The 22,794-nt window shown below is 43.1% G+C and overlaps 1 protein-coding gene across 1 annotated transcript in view; it reads right to left on the bottom strand.

Annotated features, from left to right (window-relative positions):
* Positions 1-22,554, bottom strand: part of LOC135557845 (visinin-like protein 1) — a 35,247-nt gene extending 12,693 nt beyond the window's left edge. Inside the window, exons 1-2 of the mRNA XM_064991514.1 lie at positions 22,270-22,554; positions 14,968-15,134 (exon numbers count right to left, since the gene is read on the bottom strand). Of these exons, the coding sequence (XP_064847586.1) occupies positions 14,968-15,129 (162 nt within the window). The 5' untranslated portion in view covers positions 15,130-15,134; positions 22,270-22,554. The remainder of the gene's footprint in view (positions 1-14,967; positions 15,135-22,269) is intronic.
* Positions 22,555-22,794: the final 240 nt, after the last annotated feature.

The raw sequence follows: 22,794 nt of genomic DNA, 5'->3' as shown, positions 1-22,794 counted from the left end.
AGGCAGACACAGCTGGCCTAGTAAACGCGGATGTCAGTGGGGTAGAGAGGAATAGAGCACAGGTGAACAACGCCACAAGCACAGCCAAGGGATGGAGAGAGATTGGAACAGGAAAGAGGGTGAGAGAGAGATTATCTATTTCACTTTCTTTGGCAATGTAAACATATTTTCCCCATGCCAATAAAGCCCTTTAAATTTAATTGAATTGAGAAAGTGATAGACAGATATGAGAGGGATAAAGAAAGAGAGAACTGCAGAGAGAGAGAGAGAGAGAGCGAGATGCAGAGACCTCGCTCGCTGTGGCCACATTAACTATGCAGTCACACTCATAATGGAGGCCATTTCACACTCTCATAACAGCAGTGGCCATGATCAGGCTCTGGATGGAACAAGGCTTATACAAGCAGAATGACAACAACCCCGTCTGTGGTAAATCACTCTACTCTCTGAGACATTATTTGTCTTAACAATGATAACAGGAGAACAAGTCAGAATAAAAGCTTTCACTGTAGCCTACATAATCTGAAACAGTTAGGATATCTTTCAAACAGCTATATTGTTATTTTAGTGACATGCTAACTGGAAGTGGATGAAAGGTAGAGACTGGGTGGATACCATCACAAGACCATGGCCATTACTATGCAACAACATAAACATCCATGGAGACTTCCCATAGGGAATAGGGTGCTATAACACAACAACATAAACATCCATGGAGACTTCCCATAGGGAATAGGGTGCTATAACACAACAACATAAACATCCATGGAGACTTCCCATAGGGAATAGGGTGCTATAACACAACAACATAAACATCCATGGAGACTTCCCAGAGGGAATAGGGTGCTATAACACAACAACATAAACATCCATGGAGACTTCCCATAGGGAATAGGGTGCTATTTGCGACGGAACCCTGGGCTGGATGGCCTGCCATCTCGCTAGTCTCTGCTCTAAACATGGCATGCTGAGTGACAACGCACATAGGACAACCAATAATGCCTGGGTCGGGTGCTATGGCGACTCTCTCTGTCTCTGTGACACAACATTTTCCACTGGCAGTATGTCGCATGGAGACACTGGCCACTGGCAGTTTGTCACATGGAGACACTGGCCACTGGCAGTATGTCACATGGAGACACTGGCCACTGGCAGTATGTCACATGGAGACACTGGCCACTGGCAGTATGTCACATGGAGACACTGGCCACTGGCAGTATGTCACATGGAGACACTGGCCACTGGCAGTATGTCACATGGAGACACTGGCCACTGGCAGTATGTCACATGGAGACATAGAGAGGAAGAGCATGTTTGTACTAGAGGCTAGCCTTGGATGGGCCAGTGATATACAGCTAAATTAATTTGTTGAAACCTGCATCAAAGAAACAGTTTTCCACATCACTTATTAATCACTTATTGATTAAAAAAATATTTTAAAAATAAAGAAATCAAATCAAATCAACTTTTATTGGTCACACTCACATGGTTAGCAGATGTTAATGCGAGTGTAGCGAAATGCTTGTGCTTCTAGTTCTGACAATGCAGTACTAACCAACGAGTAATCTAACTAACAATTCCACAACTACTACCTTATGCACACAAGTGTAAAGGGATAAAGAATATGTACATAAACATATATGAATGAGTGATGGTACAGAACGGCATAGGCAAGATGCAGTAGATGGTATAGAGTACAGTATATACATATGAGATGAGTAATGTAGGGTATATAAACATAAAGTGGCATAGTTTAAAGTGGCTAGTGATACGTGTATTACATAAAGATGGCAAGATGCAGTAGATGATATAGAGTACAGTATATACATATACATATGAGATGAGTAATGTAGGGTATGTAAACATTATATTAAGTGGCATTTTTTTAAGTGGCTAGTGATACATTTTTTACATTAATTTCCATCCATATCCATTATTAAAGTGGCTGGAGTTGAGTCAGTATGTTGGCAGCAGCCACTCAATGTTAGTGGTGGCTGTTTAACAGTCTGATGGCCTTGAGATAGAAGCTGTTTTTCAGTCTCTCTGTCCCTGCTTTGATGTACCTGTACTGACCTCGCCTTCTGGATGATAGCGGGGTGAACAGGCAGTGGCTCGGGTGGTTGTTGTCCTTGATGATCTTTATGGCCTTCCTGTGACATCGGGTGGTGTAGGTGTCCTGGGGGGCAGGTAGTTTGCCCCCGGTGATGCGTTGTGCAGACCTCACTACCCTCTGGAGAGCCTTATGGTTGTGGGCGGAGCAGTTGCCGTACCAGGCGGTGATACAGCCCGACAGGATGCTCTCGATTGTGCATCTGTAGAAGTTTGTGAGTGCTTTTGGTGACAAGCCGAATTTCTTTAGCCTCCTGAGGTTGAAGAAGTGCTGCTGCGCCTTCTTCACCATGCTGTCTGTGTGGGTGGACCAATTCAGTTTGTCCGTGATGTGTATGCCGTGGAACTTAAAACCCACTACCCTCTCCACTACTGTCCCGTCGATGTGGATAGGGGGCTGCTCCCTCTGCTGTTTCCTGAACAGATTGGTAACTGTCACACAAAATCCTGACATTGAATCTACAGGGAAGAGTACACAAGTCGAGATTGTCATAAAACAAATCCTTCACTGAAATTACAGAGTCATCAATAGATGCCTTGTCCCTTCTAAATAAGCCTACTGGCATACTACAATAGAATGAATCACCTGCAGGTATTCCCAAACTGGGGTACGTGCAATGCCGTCGGGGGTATGCCAAATAAAAATGTGATTCGCTTTTTTTTTTAAGATATCATTTTTTCTTCACATTTTCAAACAGTCCATTTATATTTTCCAACGGGGCTATAGTGCACTGGTTATCAAGGGGCAAAGTATTGACATGTTCTCTTTAATTGAGAGAAGAGCTTAAAAGTTTTCTTTACTGACCATAATTTTCACTTGTCTGACCGCTTGCATGAAGACGAGTTTCTCACACGACTGGCCTATCTGGGTGATGTTTTTTCTCGCCTGAATGTACTGAATCTAGGATTACAGGGACTCTCTGCAACTATAGTGAAAATGGTGCGGAACAAAATTGAGGCTATGATTAAGAAGTTGGAGCTCTTCTCTGTTTCCATTAACAAGGACAACACACAGGTCTTTCCATCGTTGCATGATTTTTTGTGTGCAAATGAAGTCAAGCTTATGGACAATGTCAAATGTGATATAGCGGAGCATCTGAGTGAGTTGGGTGTGCAATTACGCAGGTACCTTCCCAAAACGGATAACACAAACAACTGAATTTGTTATCCCCTTCATGCCCTGCCTGCAGTCCACTTACCGATATCTGAACAAGAGAGCATCATCAAAATTGCAACAAGAGGTTCTGGGAAAATTTAATTTAATCAGAAGCCACTGGCAGATTTTTGGATTGGGCTGCGCTCAGAGTATCCTGCCTTGGCAAATCAGGCTGTTAAGACACTGATGCCCTTTGCAACCACATACCTATGTGAGAGTGGATTCTCGCCCCTCAATAGCATGAAAACTAAATACAGGCACAGACTGTGTGGAAAATGATTTAATACTGAGACTCTTTCCAATACAACCCAACATTGCAGAGTTATGTGCATCTTTCAAGCACACCCTTCTCATTAACCTGTGGTGAGTTATTCACTATTTTCAATGTTTTACATGTAAGATGATTCAATAAAGAGCAAAATTATTGATTATTATTCTATTATTACTTATGCCCTGGTCCTAAAAGAGCTCTTTGTCACTTCCCACGAGCCGGGTTGTGACAAAAACTCACGCTCATTCTTATGTTTAATTAATGTATTGTATAGTGTGTGGCAGGCTTACAATGATGGCAAAAAAACAACATTTGAGAGTGCGCTCACCCTGGTGCTCGAGGGGGTACGCAGCTGGAGGTTGAATGTTTGAAGGGGTACGGGACTATACACATTTTGGGAACCACTGATCTAATACATTACAAGTCGTTGCTATAAACCCATTGGCAGACTAAGACAGCATTACAAGGCATTGACATAAGCCCAAGTTGAACTCTTACCACTGTTGCATTATGAGAACCGTGACACTAAACAAGACAGTGAGAGAAGGACTTTGTTTTTAATAAAGACATGAATCATGCATGAATAAGGATTTGTGTTTTATGCAAGTTGTCCAACTACAAAAGATACAGTTGGCCTATTTTCAGACCCTGGCAGCACACAAGAAGCAGACCTTGAGTAGAAAAGCAGACAGAGATGGCAGGGAGAGGGAGCTGTCAGCATTTTACTGCAATTGACTGTTGGCAGGGAGCTGTTAGCATGTTACTGCATATAGCTGTTGGCAGGGAGAGGGAGCAGTTAGCATGTTACTACATATAGCTGTTGGCAGGGAGCTGTTAGCATGTTACTGCATATGGCTGTTGTCAGGAAGAGGGAGCTGTTAGCATGTTACTGCATATGGCTGTTGGCAGGAAGAGGGAGCTGTTAGCATGTTACTGCATATGGCTGTTGGCAGGAAGAGGGAGCTGTTAGCATGTTACTGCATATGGCTGTTGGCAGGGAGAGGGAGCTGTTAGCATGTTACTGCATATGGCTGTTGGCAGGAAGAGGGAGCTGTTAGCATGTTACTGCATATGGTTGTTGTCAGGAATAGGGAGCTGTTAGCATGTTACTGCATATGGCTGTTGGCAGGGAGAGGGAGCTGTTAGCATGTTACTGCATATAGCTGTTAACCTTGGTTATGTCTCAAACAGCACCATATTGGGTGTCCCTATGGGCCCTGATCAAAAGTAGTGCACTATACAAGGACTAGAGTGCCATTTGAGACGCATTGCCTTGTCCTGCCAGCGCATCACTCACACAAAGACGCTGGCATGTTCACAGAGCAGAAAGAGAGAGGGAGGGCTGCTGAGTACATGCATAATTCAGCATCCATCATTTGGATGTTTCAAGTTTTGTGTGACAGACTGACCAACCTACCGATGGGGGCTCTAAGATGCTTTCTGAATTCTTACATAAACGTCAGTGACATGCAAGGCAGAGAAAGGAGAGGGAGAGAGGAGAGAGGGAAGAGAGAGAGGAGAGAGCTGAACTCAGGCAGCATAGCCAGCAAGCACCCTTCGGGACCCCAGTCTCAGTTATAAAACTCACGCACACAACCACAGAGAGAGAGAGAGAAAGAGAGATGAGGCTACAGGGAAAGAGTTCACAGCAGTGCACCCACTCCCCAGTATCCACCATAATGGAAACATGAGAAAATACCAAACTAATTATGACAGATTATAGAAAAAAAACTGTGCACTACAGATATCCTCTAAAACAGCAGGGAGGATGGAAAGATAAGGTTGGAATTCTAACCACATTATGGTGTCAACAAACTGACTATCCCAAATGGCACGCTACTCCCTATATAGTTCACTCATTTTGACCAGGGAGCTGGTCAATGGTAGTGCACTACAGTATATAGTGAAGAGGGTTCAATTTGGATGCACTCTAAATGCCAGTATTATGCAAGTAACTTTTGTCCAAAGTTTCTTAGGATCATTCAGGTCTTGAAAAATGAGACACTGATTGTGAAAGCCTTCACAGGGGAAGTCACTAAATGAAATAACACAGCCTTGTCAGATTATTTTATCAGTAATATTGCCTGTCTCTGTATTAACCAGCTAGTAATTGAAGGTGTTTGTTTGTTTCAGCATTATGAAACAAAAGTGTTCAGCATAGCTCATGGGAGTAGGGTGAAGTTGTCCCTAGACGCTGATCTTGGATCAGTTTGGCATTTTCCCCACTAATGGTTAAAGTTGGGGTTGATCAGTAACTAGGAGAAACTTCACCCTGGTCATCATCTCGGCACAATACTGTCAGTGTGTTTATCAGCCAGCAGAGGGGGGCAGTGAGAGAGGAAGCAGAGGAAGGAGGGCCATCCAAAATGCCGGCATTCCTCCCTCTGACTCAGCGTTTAGTGGCTGTCAGGTAGACCCGGGGACAGCCCTAGTTTCTTACCCTAACCCTTTTAGTGGCTGTCAGGTAGACCCGGGGACAGCCCTAGTTTCTTACCCTAACCCTTGAAGTGGCTACCAGATACGTTCTTCATTTGCACAAGGGGCGACATTTAAGGCCGAGGAGTGAGTTTTACACCTCTCCATCTGCTACATATACATGTGAAGCATCTAGTCATAATTAAAATATATGCCATTTAGCAGTAGCTTTTATGTGCATACATTTTTTACCTACGGTTTGTCCCGGGAATCAAACCCACTATCCTGGCATTTCAAGAGCCATGCTCACAATATAGGCTTTACTTAACAAGCCACAAGTTAACCAGCTTCATGATGCATTATGTAACATAACATTGGATTTTTCTAACTAATGTCTCCTCACGTCTCCTACCATCGTTAAAATCACACCACATATATTTAGTGACAGGGAACACTAATTAAGAGAGCATTCAATTGTTATGAAGTTAATTTAAAAAAGAGTTCAGTTCACACCAACATATTTAGTGTAGCATCTAACTCTCTTTCTCTCCCTCTCTCAACCTTCCTCCACCCTTTCACACCCCCTCCCCTTCTCTCTCTCTCACCCCCTCCCCTTCTCTCTCTCTCTCACCCCCTCCCCTTCTCTCTCTCTCACCCCCCCTCTCTCTGTGTTTCTTTCTCTCTCTCCCACATCCTCTCTCCATTTCTATAGTCAGAGGAGCAGTGGATGGGTATGTTGCCCTTTCTCTAGTGATTGAATTAGATGTGCAGTTGGCCTGCGGGATAACAAGGCCTGGCTGGCACAACACAGGACAACCCCCCTCTACTCTACTGCTCCAGACCTGCACACACACATACAGTATGCCCCCACACGCACAACACATATGCACACACATTATTATATAAAGGCTTTTTAGCTTGTCTCAAGTGGCCATAGCTAAACAAACTCAGTACCCTCCCCTCCCCTAGCCCAGTACCCTCCCCTCCCCTAGCCCAGCCCAGTACCCTCCCCTAGCCCAGTACCCTCCCCTCCCCTAGCCCAGCCCAGTACCCTCCCCTAGCCCAGTACCCTCCCCTCCCCTAGCCCAGCCCAGAACCCTCCCCTATCCCAGTACCCTCCCCTCCCCCAGTACCATCCCCTCCCCTCCCCTAGTACCCTCCCCTCGCCCAGCACCCTTCCCTCGCCCAGCATCCTCCCCTTGCCCAGCCCAGTACCCTCTCCAAGCCCAGTACCCTCCCCTCCCCTAGCCCAGTACCCTCCCCTAGCCCAGTACCATCCCCTCCCCTAGCCCAGTACCCTCCCCTCGCCCAGCCCAGTACTCTCCCCTCCCCTCGCCCAGTACCCTCCCCTCCCCTCGCCCAGTACCCTCCCCTAGCCCAGTACCATCCCCTCCCCTAGCCTATTACCCTCCCCTCGCCCAGCACCCTTCCTCGCCCAGCATCCTCCCCTTGCCCAGCCCAGTACCCTCCCCAAGCCCAGTACCCTCCCCTCCCCTAGCCCAGTACCCTCCCCTAGCCCAGTACCATCCCCTCCCCTAGCCCAGTACCCTCCCCTCGCCCAGCCCAGTACTCTCCCTCCCCTCGCCCAGTACCCTCCCCTCCCCTCGCCCAGTACCCTCCACTATCCAAGTACCCTCCCCTCCCCTCCCCTCCCCTAGCCCAGTACCCTCCCCTCACCTAGCCCAGTACCCTCGCCCAGCCCAGTACTCTCCCCTCGCCTAGCCCAGTACCCTCACCTCCCCTCGTCCAGAGAGAGAGAGAGAGAGAGAGAGAGGGAGAGATACGGGGGCACCCAGGCCGTCATTTGATTTTCAGGAAAGGCTTTACAAACAATGTATTAAAAAAGGTATATTCTGGGTAATAATGGAGTAATACTGTTGTACTAATCTCATCAGGCATTACTAAGTTATTTTCCTCAAGAATCAACTGGTATAGGCTTCATCATTATTGAACAGCAGGTAATATTGCAGATTGCACCTTTATGCCAGTGCCTGCTCTCCAGAACTCTAGTACCAGTGACAAAGACAGAGTGTAACATACAGCATCTGTCATGGTGGTATTACATCCTGTCTGTCAAACATCTGATCACATTATTACATCCCTCGTCATATTATGGATTGTTGCTGCCCTCGTCTCTGTCCGTCACTGACCATAGGACTGTTTCCATTTGTGGAAATTAAAGCATCCCACAGGGTCATTAATTCCAAACTTATGATAGTAATGCTGGGACTGTCTGGTAGAGGGGGTGGGTCACACACACACACACACACACACACACACACACACACACACACACACACACACACACACACACACACACACACACACACACACACACACACACACACACACACACACACACACACACACAGCATCAAATGCCCCGCAGGTATTGAATTGAGAATCGCCAAACCAGAATCTATCTATCCAGCCCATCAATCCAGGTCAGGGCACTGCGCTGTGTGTCCTGGTGTGGTGCAGTGTTAGGGATAGGTTTCCATCAGAGTGTGTGTGTGTGGGTGTGGGGGGGTGTTCGATCTGTGTGATTGCCTGCCGTGTAGAGAGAGACTAAGTTCCTGCATGGCGCTGTATGGGGTATTGGTGATGTCACTATAAAGGCTTCTGCATTGTGCTGTATGGGGTATTGGTGATGTCACTATAAAGGCTTCTGCATTGTGCTGTATGGGGTATTGGTGATGTCACTATAAAGGCTTCTGCATTGTGCTGTATGGGGTATTAGTGATGTCACTATAAAGGCTTCTACATGGTGCTGTATGGGGTATTGGTGATGTCACTATAAAGGCTTCTGCATTGTGCTGTATGGGGTATTGGTGATGTCACTATAAAGGCTTCTGCATTGTGCTGTATGGGGTATTGGTGATGTCACTATAAAGGCTTCTACATGGTGCTGTATGGGTGGTTAATGATGTCACTATAAAGGCTTCTGCATGGTGCTGTATGGGGTGTTGGTGATGTCACTATAAAGGATTCTGCATGGTGCTGTATGGGGTGTTGGTGATGTCACTATAAAGGATTCTGCATGGTGCTGTATGGGTGGTTAATGATGTCACTATAAAGGCTTCTGCATGGTGCTGTATGGGTGGTTAATGATGTCACTATAAAGGATTCTACATGGTGCTGTATGGGTGGTTAATGATGTCACTATAAAGGCTTCTGCATGGTGCTGTATGGGGTGTTGGTGATGTCACTATAAAGGCTTCTGCATGGTGCTGTATGGGGTGTTGGTGATATCACTATAAAGGCTTCTGCATGGTGCTGTATGGGGTGTTGGTGATGTCACTATAAAGGCTTCTGCATGGTGCTGTATGGGGTGTTGGTGATGTCACTATAAAGGATTCTGCATGGTGCTGTATGGGTGGTTAATGATGTCACTATAAAGGATTCTGCATGGTGCTGTATGGGTGGTTAATGATGTTACTATAAAGGCTTCTGCATGGTGCTGTACAACCCAATGCATAAGCTCCCCTCAGGCCAATTACAGTCTGATAGCTGTATTCAGCAGGAACCATACATTAAGTCCGTTACTCTGCAGCTTATCACTGATGACACAGCAACATCTATATCATCACAACAAGACCAAACACACACTGGGAGCCCAGTCACTTACCTGACACTAATGTCATCACCCCGGACCCTAGGCTCTCTCTATCTCTCTCTGTGTGTGTGTGTGTGTGTGTGTGTGTGTGTGTGTGTGTGTGTGTGTGTGTGTGTGTGTGTGTGTGTGTGTGTGTGTGTGTGTGTGTGTGTGTGTGTGTGTGTGTGTGTGTGTGTGTGTGTGTGTGTGTGTGTGTGGAATGCCACAACATCTACTTAAAACTCAAAAGTAAAATGTCACTGAAAATGTAGTTGTACAGTATCTTCTGTACATGGGGATTACATACAACTCATCTCCTTCAAAACTGAAATTCAGCTCTGAGTAATGTGTTTTCACTGTGTTTTGATGGAAGCCAATGACGTAATAATCACCAACCATAATGGCCTTTTTTAACGATACTACCAGTGACATTTTGTCTACTGTGAAACCACAAGTCAAACATTCTAAATTGTACACTTTCTTACTTCAATGTATCCCATTCCAAACCCAGTCCAGACACCCCTTGCCGTCAACACTCATTAGCTTAAGTTGAAAACCAACATGCTAGCAGTTCATTGTGCTCACAATAGCGCAACTCAATCTATAAAGCTGATCGATTTCTGAGTTCAGTCTGGAAAACTAGAATTGGAAATCATTGGTACGGAGCTACACACGTAGAATAGAAATTGAATCTACCACCACAGAGGGGGAAAAAGCACCAAAGCCCTCAACATGCACTGATATTGTGCTCACTCAAAAAGCGTTCACTCCCTTGATGCCGACAAAATTATTGCCACTACAAACGCAGTTGAAATGAAAAGGAAGAGACTGAAAACAAAGACTTAACCCTGTTTTAACCTTGCCTATTTGAGCACACTGGGACTCAATAGACGTATAATAATTCAGTATTTAGCACAGTGACAGAAATGGCATCTGGACAGTTGGCTCAGGTGGATGGAATGTGAACGAATCAAAGGCATGATGTCACGGTCGACTGCCCCTATCTCCCTTCCATCAATGTTTGTAGCATGTTCCTTAATTCCATTCTTTACATTTAGGTTGTGTGTATTATGTGTATTTTTGTCAATTGTTAGAAATTACTGCACTGTACAAGCATTTGACTACACTAGAGGTCGACCGATTAATCATGGCCGATTAATTAGGTCAGTTTTCAAGTTTTCATAACAATCGGTAATCTGCATTTTTGGACGCCGATTATGGCCGATTACATTGCACTCCACAAGGAGACTGCGTGGCAGGCTGACTACCTGTTACGCGAGTGCAGCAAGGAGCCAAGGTAAGTTGCTAGCTAGCATTAAACTTATCTTATAAAAAACAATCAATCTTAACATAATTACTAGTTAACTACACATGGTTGATGATATTACTAGTTTAATTAGCTTGTCCTGCGTTGCAAATAATCAATGCGGTGGCTGTTAATTTATCATCAAATCACAGCCTACTTCGCCAAACGGGTGATGATTTAACAAAAGTTCATTCACAAAAAAGCACTGTCATTGCACCAATGTATCTAACCATAAACATCCATGCCTTTCTTAAAATCAATACACAAGTGTATATTTTTAAACCTGCATATTTAGTCAAAAGACATTCATGTTAGCAGGCAATATTAACTATGGAAATTCTCTCACTTCTCTTGCGTTCTGTGCATGCAGTCAGAGTATATGCAGCAGATTGGGCTGCCTGGCCCGTTGCGAACTGTGTGAAGAAGACCATTTCTTCCTAACAAAGACCGTAATTAATTTGCCAGAATTTTACATAATTATGACATAACATTGAAGGTTTTGCAATGTAACAGCAATATTTAGACTTGGGGATGCCACCTGTTCGATAAAATACATAACGGTTCCGTATTTCACTGAAAAAATAAACGTTTTGTTTTTGAAATGATAGTTTCGGATTTGACCATATTAATGACCTAAGGCTCGTATTTCTGTGTGTTATTATATTATAATTAAGTCTATGATTGGATATTTGATAGAGCAGTCTGACTGAGCGGTGGTAGGCAGCAGCAGGCTCATAAGCATTCATTCAAACAGCACTTTCCTACGTTTGCCAGCAGCTCTTCTCAATGCTTGAAGCACAGCGATGTTTATGACTTTAAGCCTATCAACTCCCGAGATTTGGCTGGCAATACTATAGTGCCTATAAGAACATCCAATAGTCAAAGTTATATGAAATACAAATGGTATAGAGAGATATAGTCCTATAATTCCTATAATAACTACAACCTAAAACTTCTTACCTGGGAATATTGAAGACTCATGTTAAAAGGAACCACCAGCTTTCTCATGTTCTGAGCAAGGAACTTAAACGTTAGCTTTTTTACATGGCAAATATTGCACTTTTACTTTCTTCTCCAACACTGTGTTTTTGCATTATTTAAACCAAACATGTTTCATTATTTATTTGAGACTAAATTTGATTTGTATTTATGTATTATATTAAGTTAAAATAAGTGTTCATTCAGTATTGTTGTAATTGTCATTATTACAAATATATATATAAAAATCGGCTGATTAATCGGTTTCGGCTTTTTTTGGTCCTATAATAATCGGTATCGGTATCGGCGTTGAAAAATCATAATCGGTCGACCTCTACATTACACCGCAATAACATCTGCATGTGACAATAAAATTAGATTAGATTTTGCGCCCTCACTCACAGTCACTGAAATGACCTAAGTCACACAGAACATACCTTCACACACACACGCACATCATTGGGACACACACACACGTGAGGGAGCATGCACACACACCCATTGGGGCACACACGAGTGAACGCGGACACACACACACACCATTCCTTTTCATAGGAACAGTCTGTCCAACTAATGTGAGGTAATAAATGTTCTCACTATCAGAGCCTTTGGATTTAAATAAAACCCTTTCACTGATATCCTGTTGCCTGGAAACACAATAGGACGCCGTGATAAAAGGTTAACTCGCCAGCAGCCATCAGCCTCTGAAACCTCTTTGGAACACCACTCTGTATGGTACATCAGTTTCACCCACAGTGCACTCGATGCATTGGTTGTCAATTATAGTAAGACGGTCTCCAGCATGTAGATGTTCATACACTCTGTCAGCCTGTCACAAAGAACCCCAAATGGGGTTACGAGGGTGTACATGTAGGTCTACACCACAGATATTTGAATGTGTGTTTTAATCTTGTGCCGTTTTCTAAAGCCTCTTAGCTAATGCAGACTAGGTGTGCTTCCGAAAATGGCACCCTTTTCCCTTTATAGTGCACAACTTTTGACTTTGACCAATAGGGAATTAGGTGCCATTTGGGACACAGCCTAGAGCAGCATTGATATTTCCAGCCATGCATTTAGATACTCTCTAACATGGTTTAACATCTTTCATTATGGGGCATTTCCTGAGAGGACCGACGAGGGTTAGGATGTCAGTAGCTATACAGTGCCTTCAAAAAGTATTCATACCCTTTGACTTATTCCAAATTTGCTTTTGTTACTGTAAGGTATGCGAAACTGGCTGCAGGGAAGTCAGCCACAGGAGAGCAGAACTGGGTAGCCAAACGGAGCCCCTTTATTACGGTGAACAGACACACGGCACTAAGAACAATAAACAAATACGGGTAGACATAACCCGGCGCAAACTAGTCTGACGTGCACATACACGTAACAACAAACAATTACACACACAGACATGGGGGGAACAGAGGGTTAAATACACATCAAATAATGAGGGAATGTAAACCATGTGTGCAGGAAAACAAGACAAAACAAATGGAAAAGGAAATGTGGATCGGCGATGGCTAGAAGACCGGTGACGTCGACGGCCGAACGCCGCCCGAACAAGGAGAGGAGCCGACTTCAGCAGATGTCGTGACAGTTACAGCCTGAATTCAAAATTGATTCAATACACACAACACACCAAAATGTGTATTAAGGCACTGCATCTAAGTGCTAGAGGCGTCACTACCGACCCTGGTTCGATTCCAGGCTGTATCACAACCGGCCGTGATTGGGAGTCCCATAGGGCAGCACACAATTGGCCCAGCGTCTTCGGGGTTAGGGTTTGACCGGGGTAGGCCGTCATTGTAAATAACAATTTGCCTAGTTAAATAAAGGTTATATAAAAATAAATAAAAATTATGTGACTTGTTAAGCACATTTTTAATCATATTTAGGCTTGCAATAACATAGGGGTTGAATACTTATTGACTCAAGACATTTCAGCTTTTCATTTTTCATTAATTTGTACAAATTTCTAACAACATAATTCCGCTTTGACATTATGGATTATTGTGTGTTGACCTGTGACACAAAATCTCAGGCTGTAAAACAACAAAATGTGGAAAGAATCAAGGGGTGTGAATACTTTCTGAAGGCACTGTCATCCACTAACAACAAATCTACACTACAGGACGCATGATACTTCATTAATGGTCAATATTCATACATGGCTGTAGCTATAAGATCTTAACAATCTTATTTCAATTAATTAAATAGAAGATTATAAAGATGACATTTACCTATATAAAATTAACTGAAAGTTTCATTAAACCTCTGTATTTAGGACTAGAAATATAAAATTCTTCTCACCTCTCGCCTGTGAATAATAATTTCTCCCCGAGCCCCTCTACAGATGAGGAGATAAATATTAAAGGAGATTATAATCAAAGTGCTCTTGAGTTGTTCTTGAGTTGCTTCACCGTCGATTAGTTTCCTGCCCGGATACAGGAGGGAAAGAATAACATAACGCATACAGCTGAAGGAACGAATAAGACAGGAGAGTGATATCACATACTGTAATGTACTCATTACTAATTACAGTACTGTTATTGAGCTTGCCATAGGATCATGTTGTTTTGATTGCTTTTCCACTGCGATGACATATGCTTCTGTTATACTTACAAAGCTCCAAAACCTCTGCATTTCTGCTAGTTCTCAACATTTCTGTAGAGTATTGAGATGTATGGTTTTTGAACACATTCACTTGTGGAGAAATTGAAAGAATGTTGTACGACATCACTTCCTCAACTACCAAGCCTTGGGGTCCTATATCTATCCTTGTGTATTTCAATCCACTGCTAAACCAATTGGCCTATCGCACCAATAACAAGTGTACTATTCTACTCTACTCTACTCTACTCTACTCTACTCTACTCTACTCTACTCTACTCTACTCTACTCTACTCTACTCTACTCTACTCTACTCTACTCTACTATATGGAGATATTGCTGATAAAAGGGTCTGTGTCTGTGCAGATGTTGGCAAAGTGACAGTGTGCATCCAAAATGGCACCCTTATTCCCTATATAGTGCACTACTTCTGATGAGATCCTGATGGGCTCTGGCCAAAAGTAGGGCACTTTATAGGGAATAGGGTGCATTTAGATGTTGGCAGAGTGACAGTGTTCTGTAGCTACCTTCACATAGAGTTGTTGGAACTCGTCCAGATTGAGTCGTCCACTGGGGCAGTCTTTAAGGAAGCCTTTGTACCACTGTTTCAGCTCGTGCTCGTTAAATTCTGTGCTCTTTACCAGATCCTCCATCACCTCTGGGGTCAGCTTGCTGTTTTTCGCTCCCATTTTATCTGTAAAATAATGGCAGGAGAATTATTTTAGAATGTCAGAGGAAGAAAAAGTAATGGGACATTATTCTTTGAGAATGTCTGGATGGAAAGAAAGAATGGTGCCTGATTACTTTGGAAAGTATGCAAAGAATGAATGGAACACATTCTTTTTCTATCAGAACAGGTTAAATACCTGTGGCAGTCTGCACTAACAGTGACAGAAATCTCTAAAAGGTATCAGCAAAGTCATTCATCAGGCTTGAATTGAAGAAAGGAGAATTTTCTAGCACGGGTAATTATATTCTAAACACCACATCAACCCAGCTGTAGCTAAAAATAGCTGTAATGTATAAAAAAAGCACCTCAATCCAATTAATTATGTGATATTTAGGGCAAAGTAATAATGTTGAACACTATGTGTGGATTTATATACCATGTCTATATTTGGCTACACCAGGGACGATAAAACACAGATGATCGAAGAATATTCCTGGATAGCTTCGATGATTGTCTTATGTTTTAAGACGTTTGACACATTGATAGATCTTACGAGCACTAGGGAGTGGCCTACCTCCCCTTAGCTGTCTGCTACACCAACGCATACGGTATAATTAAAACAAAAATAAAGCCATGGTTGTCTGGAAATAAACTATATACCATCACTTTTGCTCCGCCTAAGTATCTACAATCACTCAACAACAAACATGCACCAGGTCAGACCACTGGAGATTGAACTAGCAAACAAGTCTGTATCCAACAGCAATTCCTTGAGGTTGTTAGGCTAAGTGTCCCAGGTTGTTTGTTTTATTGTGATCTGATGCCATAATTGTGACTTTGTGTAAAATTTCCCTTTCGGCCCTATCTCCTTTGCTTAGCCTTAGCCCTATCCCCTTTGCTTAGCCTTAGCCCTATCTCCCTTTCTGAGCCTTAGCCCTATCTCCTTTGCATAGCCTTAGCCCTATCTCCTTTGCTTAGCCTTAGCCCTATCTCCTTTGCTTAGTCTTAGCCCTATCTCCTTTGCTTAGTCTTGGCCCTATCTGCTTTGCTTAGTCTTAGCCCTATCTCCTTTGCTTAGTCTTAGCCCTATCTCCTTTGCTTAGTCTTAGCCCTATCTGCTTTGCTTAGCCTTAGCCCTATCTCCTTTGCTTAGCCTTAGCCCTATCTCCTTTGCTTAGCCTTAGCCCTATCTCCTTTGCTTAGTCTTAGCCCTATCTCCTTTGCTTAGCCTTAGCCCTATCTGCTTTGCTTAGCCTTAGCCCTATCTCCTTTGCTTAGCCTTAGCCCTATCTCCTTTGCATAGCCTTAGCCCTATCTCCTTTGCTTAGTCTTAGCCCTATCTCCTTTGCTTAGTCTTAGCCCTATCTCCTTTGCTTAGCCTTAGCCCTATCTCCTTTGCTTAGTCTTAGCCCTATCTGCTTTGCTTAGTCTTAGCCCTATCTGCTTTGCTTAGCCTTAGCCCTATCTGCTTTGCTTAGCCTTAGCCCTATCTCCTTTGCTTAGCCTTAGCCCTATCTCCTTTGCATAGCCTTAGCCCTATCTCCTTTGCTTAGCCTTAGCCCTATCTCCTTTGCTTAGTCTTAGCCCTATCTCCTTTGCTTAGTCTTAGCCCTATCTCCTTTGCTTAGCCTTAGCCCTATCTCCTTTGCTTAGTCTTAGCCCTATCTGCTTTGCTTAGCCTTAGCCCTATCTCCTTTGCTTAGTCTTAGCCCTATCTCCTTTGCTTAGCCTTAGCCCTATCTCCTTTGCTTAGTCTTAGCCCTATCTCCTTTGCTTAGCCTTAGCCCTATCTCCTTTGCTTAGTCTTAGCCCTATCTCCTTTGCTTAGCCTTAGCCCTATCTCCTTTGCTTAGTCTTAGCCCTATCTCCTTTGCTTAGTCTTAGCCCTATCTCCTTTGCTTAGCCTTAGCCCTATCTCCTTTGCTTAGTCTTAGCCCTATCTGCTTTGCTTAGCCTTAGCCCTATCTCCTTTGCTTAGTCTTAGCCCTATCTCCTTTGCTTAGCCTTAGCCCTATCTCCTTTGCTTAGTCTTAGCCCTATCTGCTTTGCTTAGCCTTAGCACTATCTCCACAGCCTGCAGCTGTTTGCACCCCAGCCTCTGTATCCAGCCCAGCTCACACTGCTTCACACACACACACACACACACACACACACACACACACACACACACACACACACACACACACACACACACACACACACACACACACACACACACACACAGACTGCTTCTAATTCAGCCAGATTAGTTCATTAAGCACCCTGTCATTAGTATAATGAGCATGCCAAACAAACCAATGCTACAATGTGACTTTTACCATTTAGAAAATCTGGCCCCTCTCACTAGTCACCAATGCTCTCACTGAATCACAAAAGGTCCCGAGCAGAGAAAGCAGATCTGAAATCTGGAGATTATATTGTCAATGTGTAATGGTTGTGTAATTCTTAGTACGCTAGATTCATGTAAAAGGGGGAAAGAGCTAAAATTAATTCTGCTCATATTAAACAATGAGAGATTATATGATACCATCGGAAAGGCCATATCAATTAATTAGGTGCATCCTATAGCAAACAAACGACTAGCACTTTAAAGGGTCAATTCTATTGTTTCTGATTGAATTATCACAGATATGACGAAGAGTATTCTCTATAAGATAATACATTGCAGATGATGATTTAATTACAGGCAGCATTTTAACTTTGTCTATGCTAAGGGGAAAACAACCACAGAAAAAATGATTATTCATCCAACACCGAACGCTTAATAACACAGAGTTAAGAACGAAATATTATTTAATTTAATTTAATGGTTTAGAGGTAAAGCCCAATGCAAGACAATCACAATCACATTGCCATCACCAAAAACAATGATAGAGATTGCGAGCTAGCCACAGAACAAAACTGAATAACAATGGTGTGACATCACCAATAGAATACCTAGCCTAGTGCAAGGCGAGGCCTCAGATTGCCTGATAAATTAACTGGATGTCAGCCTCTCTGATCTATGGAGTGCAGTAGATAGATGCTCTTTGTCCTTGGAGATTACCTCAGCGTACAATGGCCTATTCCCTTGAGATGTAGATGGTACACTCACTATCACCTGCGCCTTGGCTCGCACTGACGAGCGGGGCAAAACAACCCTGATGTCAAGTCTCATACACTTTCATTGTAGTGAGTGAGGTAGCTATGAAACAAATACTCTGTTCCATGTCCCATACTCGTTCATTGTACTGAGGAAGCAGCATGAGTCAGAACGAGAGAGTTAATTACACTGAACAAAAATATAAACGCAACATGTAAAGAGTTGGTCCCATGTTTCATGAGCTGAAATAAAAGATACAAGAAATGTTCCATAAGCACAAAAAGCTAACACTAGATACTAACTGGTTTTCTGATCCACGCCCCTACCTTTTTTTAAAAAGGTATCTGTGACTAACAGATGCATAACTGTATTCCAGTCATGTAAAATCCATAGATTAGGGCCTAATGAATTTATTTAATATTGACTGATTTCCTTGTATCAACTGTAACTAATTAAAGTCATTTTAATTGTTGCATGTTGCGTTAATATTTTTGTTCAGTGTATATAATGTGAATTAATTACTGTAATATATTCTATTTAATGCTGACCCAAGTGATTCTTAGCCTCAACGGACAAGGCTGCAGTGAACGCCAAGGTAGCGATTGTTAGGCTCCATCAAATGACCATCACCAGACCCCTTGACATTTTTTATGTCATGGACACATTTGCAGTTCTGACAAGCACATACTGATTGCCTTCCCCAAAAACAACTCTATCATGTTCTTCTTGTGGTTCCTAGAATAACTGAAGAAGACATTCCACTTACTCTATTTCTGGAACTTTCATGTCATGGAATGAGATTGTACTCTAATGACAAATCATCAAAATGAACAGATATCAACTCTTAAGTACACCTTCTGAGTACCCAAAGTAGTGGAGGTAGTTTGGAGAACTGTGTTCTCGTGATGAGTAACCATGGCTATGCTTTAGCTTAGTGGGCTATCAATCTGGCCATGGTATAGGCCTAGTAAAGGCTGGGGGGGATAGTTCTCATTTCCATCCAGCCATTACTGTCTCCATGCCTCTAATGTCAATTATCTCTGGATCCTTATTAACTAGGGCACAAGAGGACTGAACACACACACACACACACATGACCACACTATGAACACACACACACAGGACCACACTATGAACACACACACACAGGACCACACTATGAACACACACACACACACACACACACACACACACACATAGAGGACCATGTTATGAACACACACACAGGACCATGCTATGAACACACACAGGACCATGCTATGAACACACACAGGACCATGATATGAACACACACACACACACACACACTCACACACACACACACACACACACACAGGACCATGTTATGAACACACACAGGACCATGCTATGAACACACACAGGACCACACTATGAACACACACACACACACACACACACACACACACACACACACACACACACACACACACACACACACACACACACACACACACACACACACACACACACACACACAGAGGACCATGGTATGAACATGCAAAGGTAGTAGCCTAGCAGTGTAAGAAAACACAAGATGATCATTCTCCTGACCCAGCATTGCAGCAAACCAGTGAACATGTTGACAGTGATAGTCAAAGCACATCTCCAGAAGAAGTTGTGTTGTTGTTAGCATAGAGTTACCCATAAGACAAACATCCAGGGTTAGATGGAGCTGTGTTCTCAAAGCAAGAGGTAGCCTATGTTCTGAGACATATAAACTGGTGACATTTTCCTTGTCACAATACGTGCCGTCACTCTCAATGAACTATGGGCCTCAAGACAGCAGCAGCAGCACCAGACAGATCAGTCCCATGTGAGCAATGATGAGCATGTATAATCCACTACCGGGCTACTCCACTCAGAGGTGTGACACTTTAAAAGATCTTCCATTCACACAATGGTGGAGGAGCAGAGTACAGACTGCTCCAAGAGGTGCACCTGTATGCTCCAGTCTCATGTTTTGCATAGCACTCGAACACAGCACCGTTGTCAAGAGACTTAGGCGGCAGAGTAGGCTTTACGCTGATTATGAAAATGTCTGTATTGCTTCCCTACAGGTCCATTTCAGAGCAGCAGCATCATCATCGGATGCTCAAGGGCACATTGGCAGATTTCTTACCTAGTCAACTCAGGGATTCAAACCAGCAACCTTTTGGTTACTGGCTAAACTCCACTAACCAAAGTATATGGGTGTTAAATGCAATGTAAAGGTGAATGGAGGGAGGAGTAGAAGAGATGGGGCGGCAGGTAGCCTAGTGGTTAAGATCATTGAGCCAGTAACTGAAAGGTCGCTAGTTTGAATCCTCGACTCTGTGAAAAATCTGTCGATGTGCCCTTGAGCTCCTGTAAGTCTGCTAAATGACTCAAATTTAAATGTAATGATGTGAAGGAGAAGAGATCATGTGAAGAATAAAAAATGGAAATTGCAAGTCAGTTGAGAACAAATTCTTATTTACAATGATGGCCTACCGAGGAACAGTGGGTTAACTGTCTTGTTCAGGGGCAGAACGACAGATTTTTAGCTTGTCAGCTCGGGGATTGGATCCAGCCACCTTTCGGTTACTGGCCCAAAGCTCAACCACTAGGCTACCTGCCACCCCAAAAGGAAATGCTTTGACTTGACAATGACTAATTCCAGGAAAATCAGAGTCTGAATCTACTGCTGCAGTCGTGTTAGTGATGACAAAAGACCCAGATAGTGCCACTCGGTCACAAAGAAGTCTGTCTGCAGTGCATTGCAGAGGGCAGCATGCTGTCATCCACTCAGTACACTGAGACAGGGCCAAATAGATACATACAGTACATGTTTCTAAGGATCTTGGGCAGCCTCTTGGTACATTTTGGTCATTTAGCAGACGCTCTTATCCAGAGAGACTTACAGGAGCAATTATGGTTAAGTGCCTTGCTCAAGGGCACATTGGCAGATTTCTTACCTAGTCAATTCAGGGATTCAAACCAGCAACCTTTTGGTTACTGGCTAAACTCCACTAACCAAAGTATAGTCATCAGCTGATTCTCTAATATGAACTAATAGTCCTCCTCTCTCTGTACACTGACCAGCCACATTATGTAACAGCATGTCCCTTTTCCATCATTTTCCAATAGAGAATGACCTTGAGAGTCAAAATCCAGCGAGGTACAACACCCACACATACATTAACACATGCTCAGATCTATACATACAAGCACTATCGATGACATGTTTAATATGCACTGCAAATCTTACAATCATGATTTCTTAGCACTACTACAAAAAAGAGCATGGTTTTAAGAAAATATATCAGTCTAAGATGAAAGGACATACGATATAAAACAAATCTACATTTAAAAGTCAGTTTTCAGTTTTGGGATTATTTCTATCATTATTTCACCATGCCACGCATGCATTTGTTTCTAAACTAGCATCGCCCGGCAAATCAAATGGTTCCATCCTTGCAGCCAAGCCAGCGCGAGCGCAGTCAGGGTGAGCGCATACAAACGTGCCAGAAGCGAGGCAGCATCCCCTAAGCAATACATCAGAACCACAACAGAGGAAAGAAAGCTCAAAGGAAAATGCCACATTACAACTGTATTTTAAAATGTCATATATTGCATTTGGAAAATGAATGAAAACAACACCATACATTAACTGTATATATTGACATGTAGCCTTTTTCTAGTTGTAGGCTACTCTTGATACTTTTGTTTTTGAAAAATCCACCAGTGAAGTAGGCTAAACCACTCCCGCCCCATTCACTACCAGGCTATTTGTTTGGGAAACAAAAGGCCATAACTGACATAATTGTTTTCTGTATTCTCTTAATAAATATATTATATGATTTGCAGTCCTGCTGTTGATCCATTATGATATAGCCTCTTATGAAGATTGAGATATGCTTCCCCGATGTAAAATTACATCAAGCCTCACCTAATTAATTAATACAACTGTATTAGTCTGCAGTATAATGTATCTAGCAATGACTTATAAAGATTATCTTTACAAATCATAATTGAATAGAGGGAAAGTTTCACTATGCTTTTTACAGTAATCCACAATAAATAAATAAACATATTTACCTTGCAAGAGTGCGAAGTTAACTGGTCTTTGCTCTCTTCTTCAGAGTAGATTATATTTGAGGACAGAGACTATTAGTCAAACGTCTTGTCGAGGCTTGTGGTGACGTTTTCTTGGGAAGAAATGAGCCTCGTCGAAAATCACTGATGCAGTTCCAAGGATTCTGCAAGTAAGTAGGACCGTCCACACGCACACACACATACACGCTCGCTGAGGACACAATGAAGCGCAGCGTCAGACTGTGTGTATCACGACTCTCTCTCTCCCTGTCGCCCTCACACAGAGTGGTTGATGCCAGGCATGCAATGGACCACTGTTTTGGTGGGGTGTTTTTTGAGTTTGCGCATGAGGAAATGAATACGCCTTCTACTGCACCTATGCTATCTGTGAAGTAGAATGATTTTTATGTGGATTAAATGTGCAGTCTCATGAGGGTCGTTGTCAACATATATAGCCTATGATAGGAATAGAAATTGAAAAATATATTAATATCAAAGTACATTCCCCAGATCCTGGTGGTAGGTAGG

The sequence above is a fragment of the Oncorhynchus masou genome, chromosome 16, assembly GCF_036934945.1.
Source record: "Oncorhynchus masou masou isolate Uvic2021 chromosome 16, UVic_Omas_1.1, whole genome shotgun sequence".
Classification (NCBI taxonomy): Eukaryota; Metazoa; Chordata; class Actinopteri; order Salmoniformes; family Salmonidae; genus Oncorhynchus; species Oncorhynchus masou.
The sequence above is the reverse complement of the archived record's forward strand: the minus strand, read 5'-3'. Positions and strand labels throughout refer to the sequence as shown.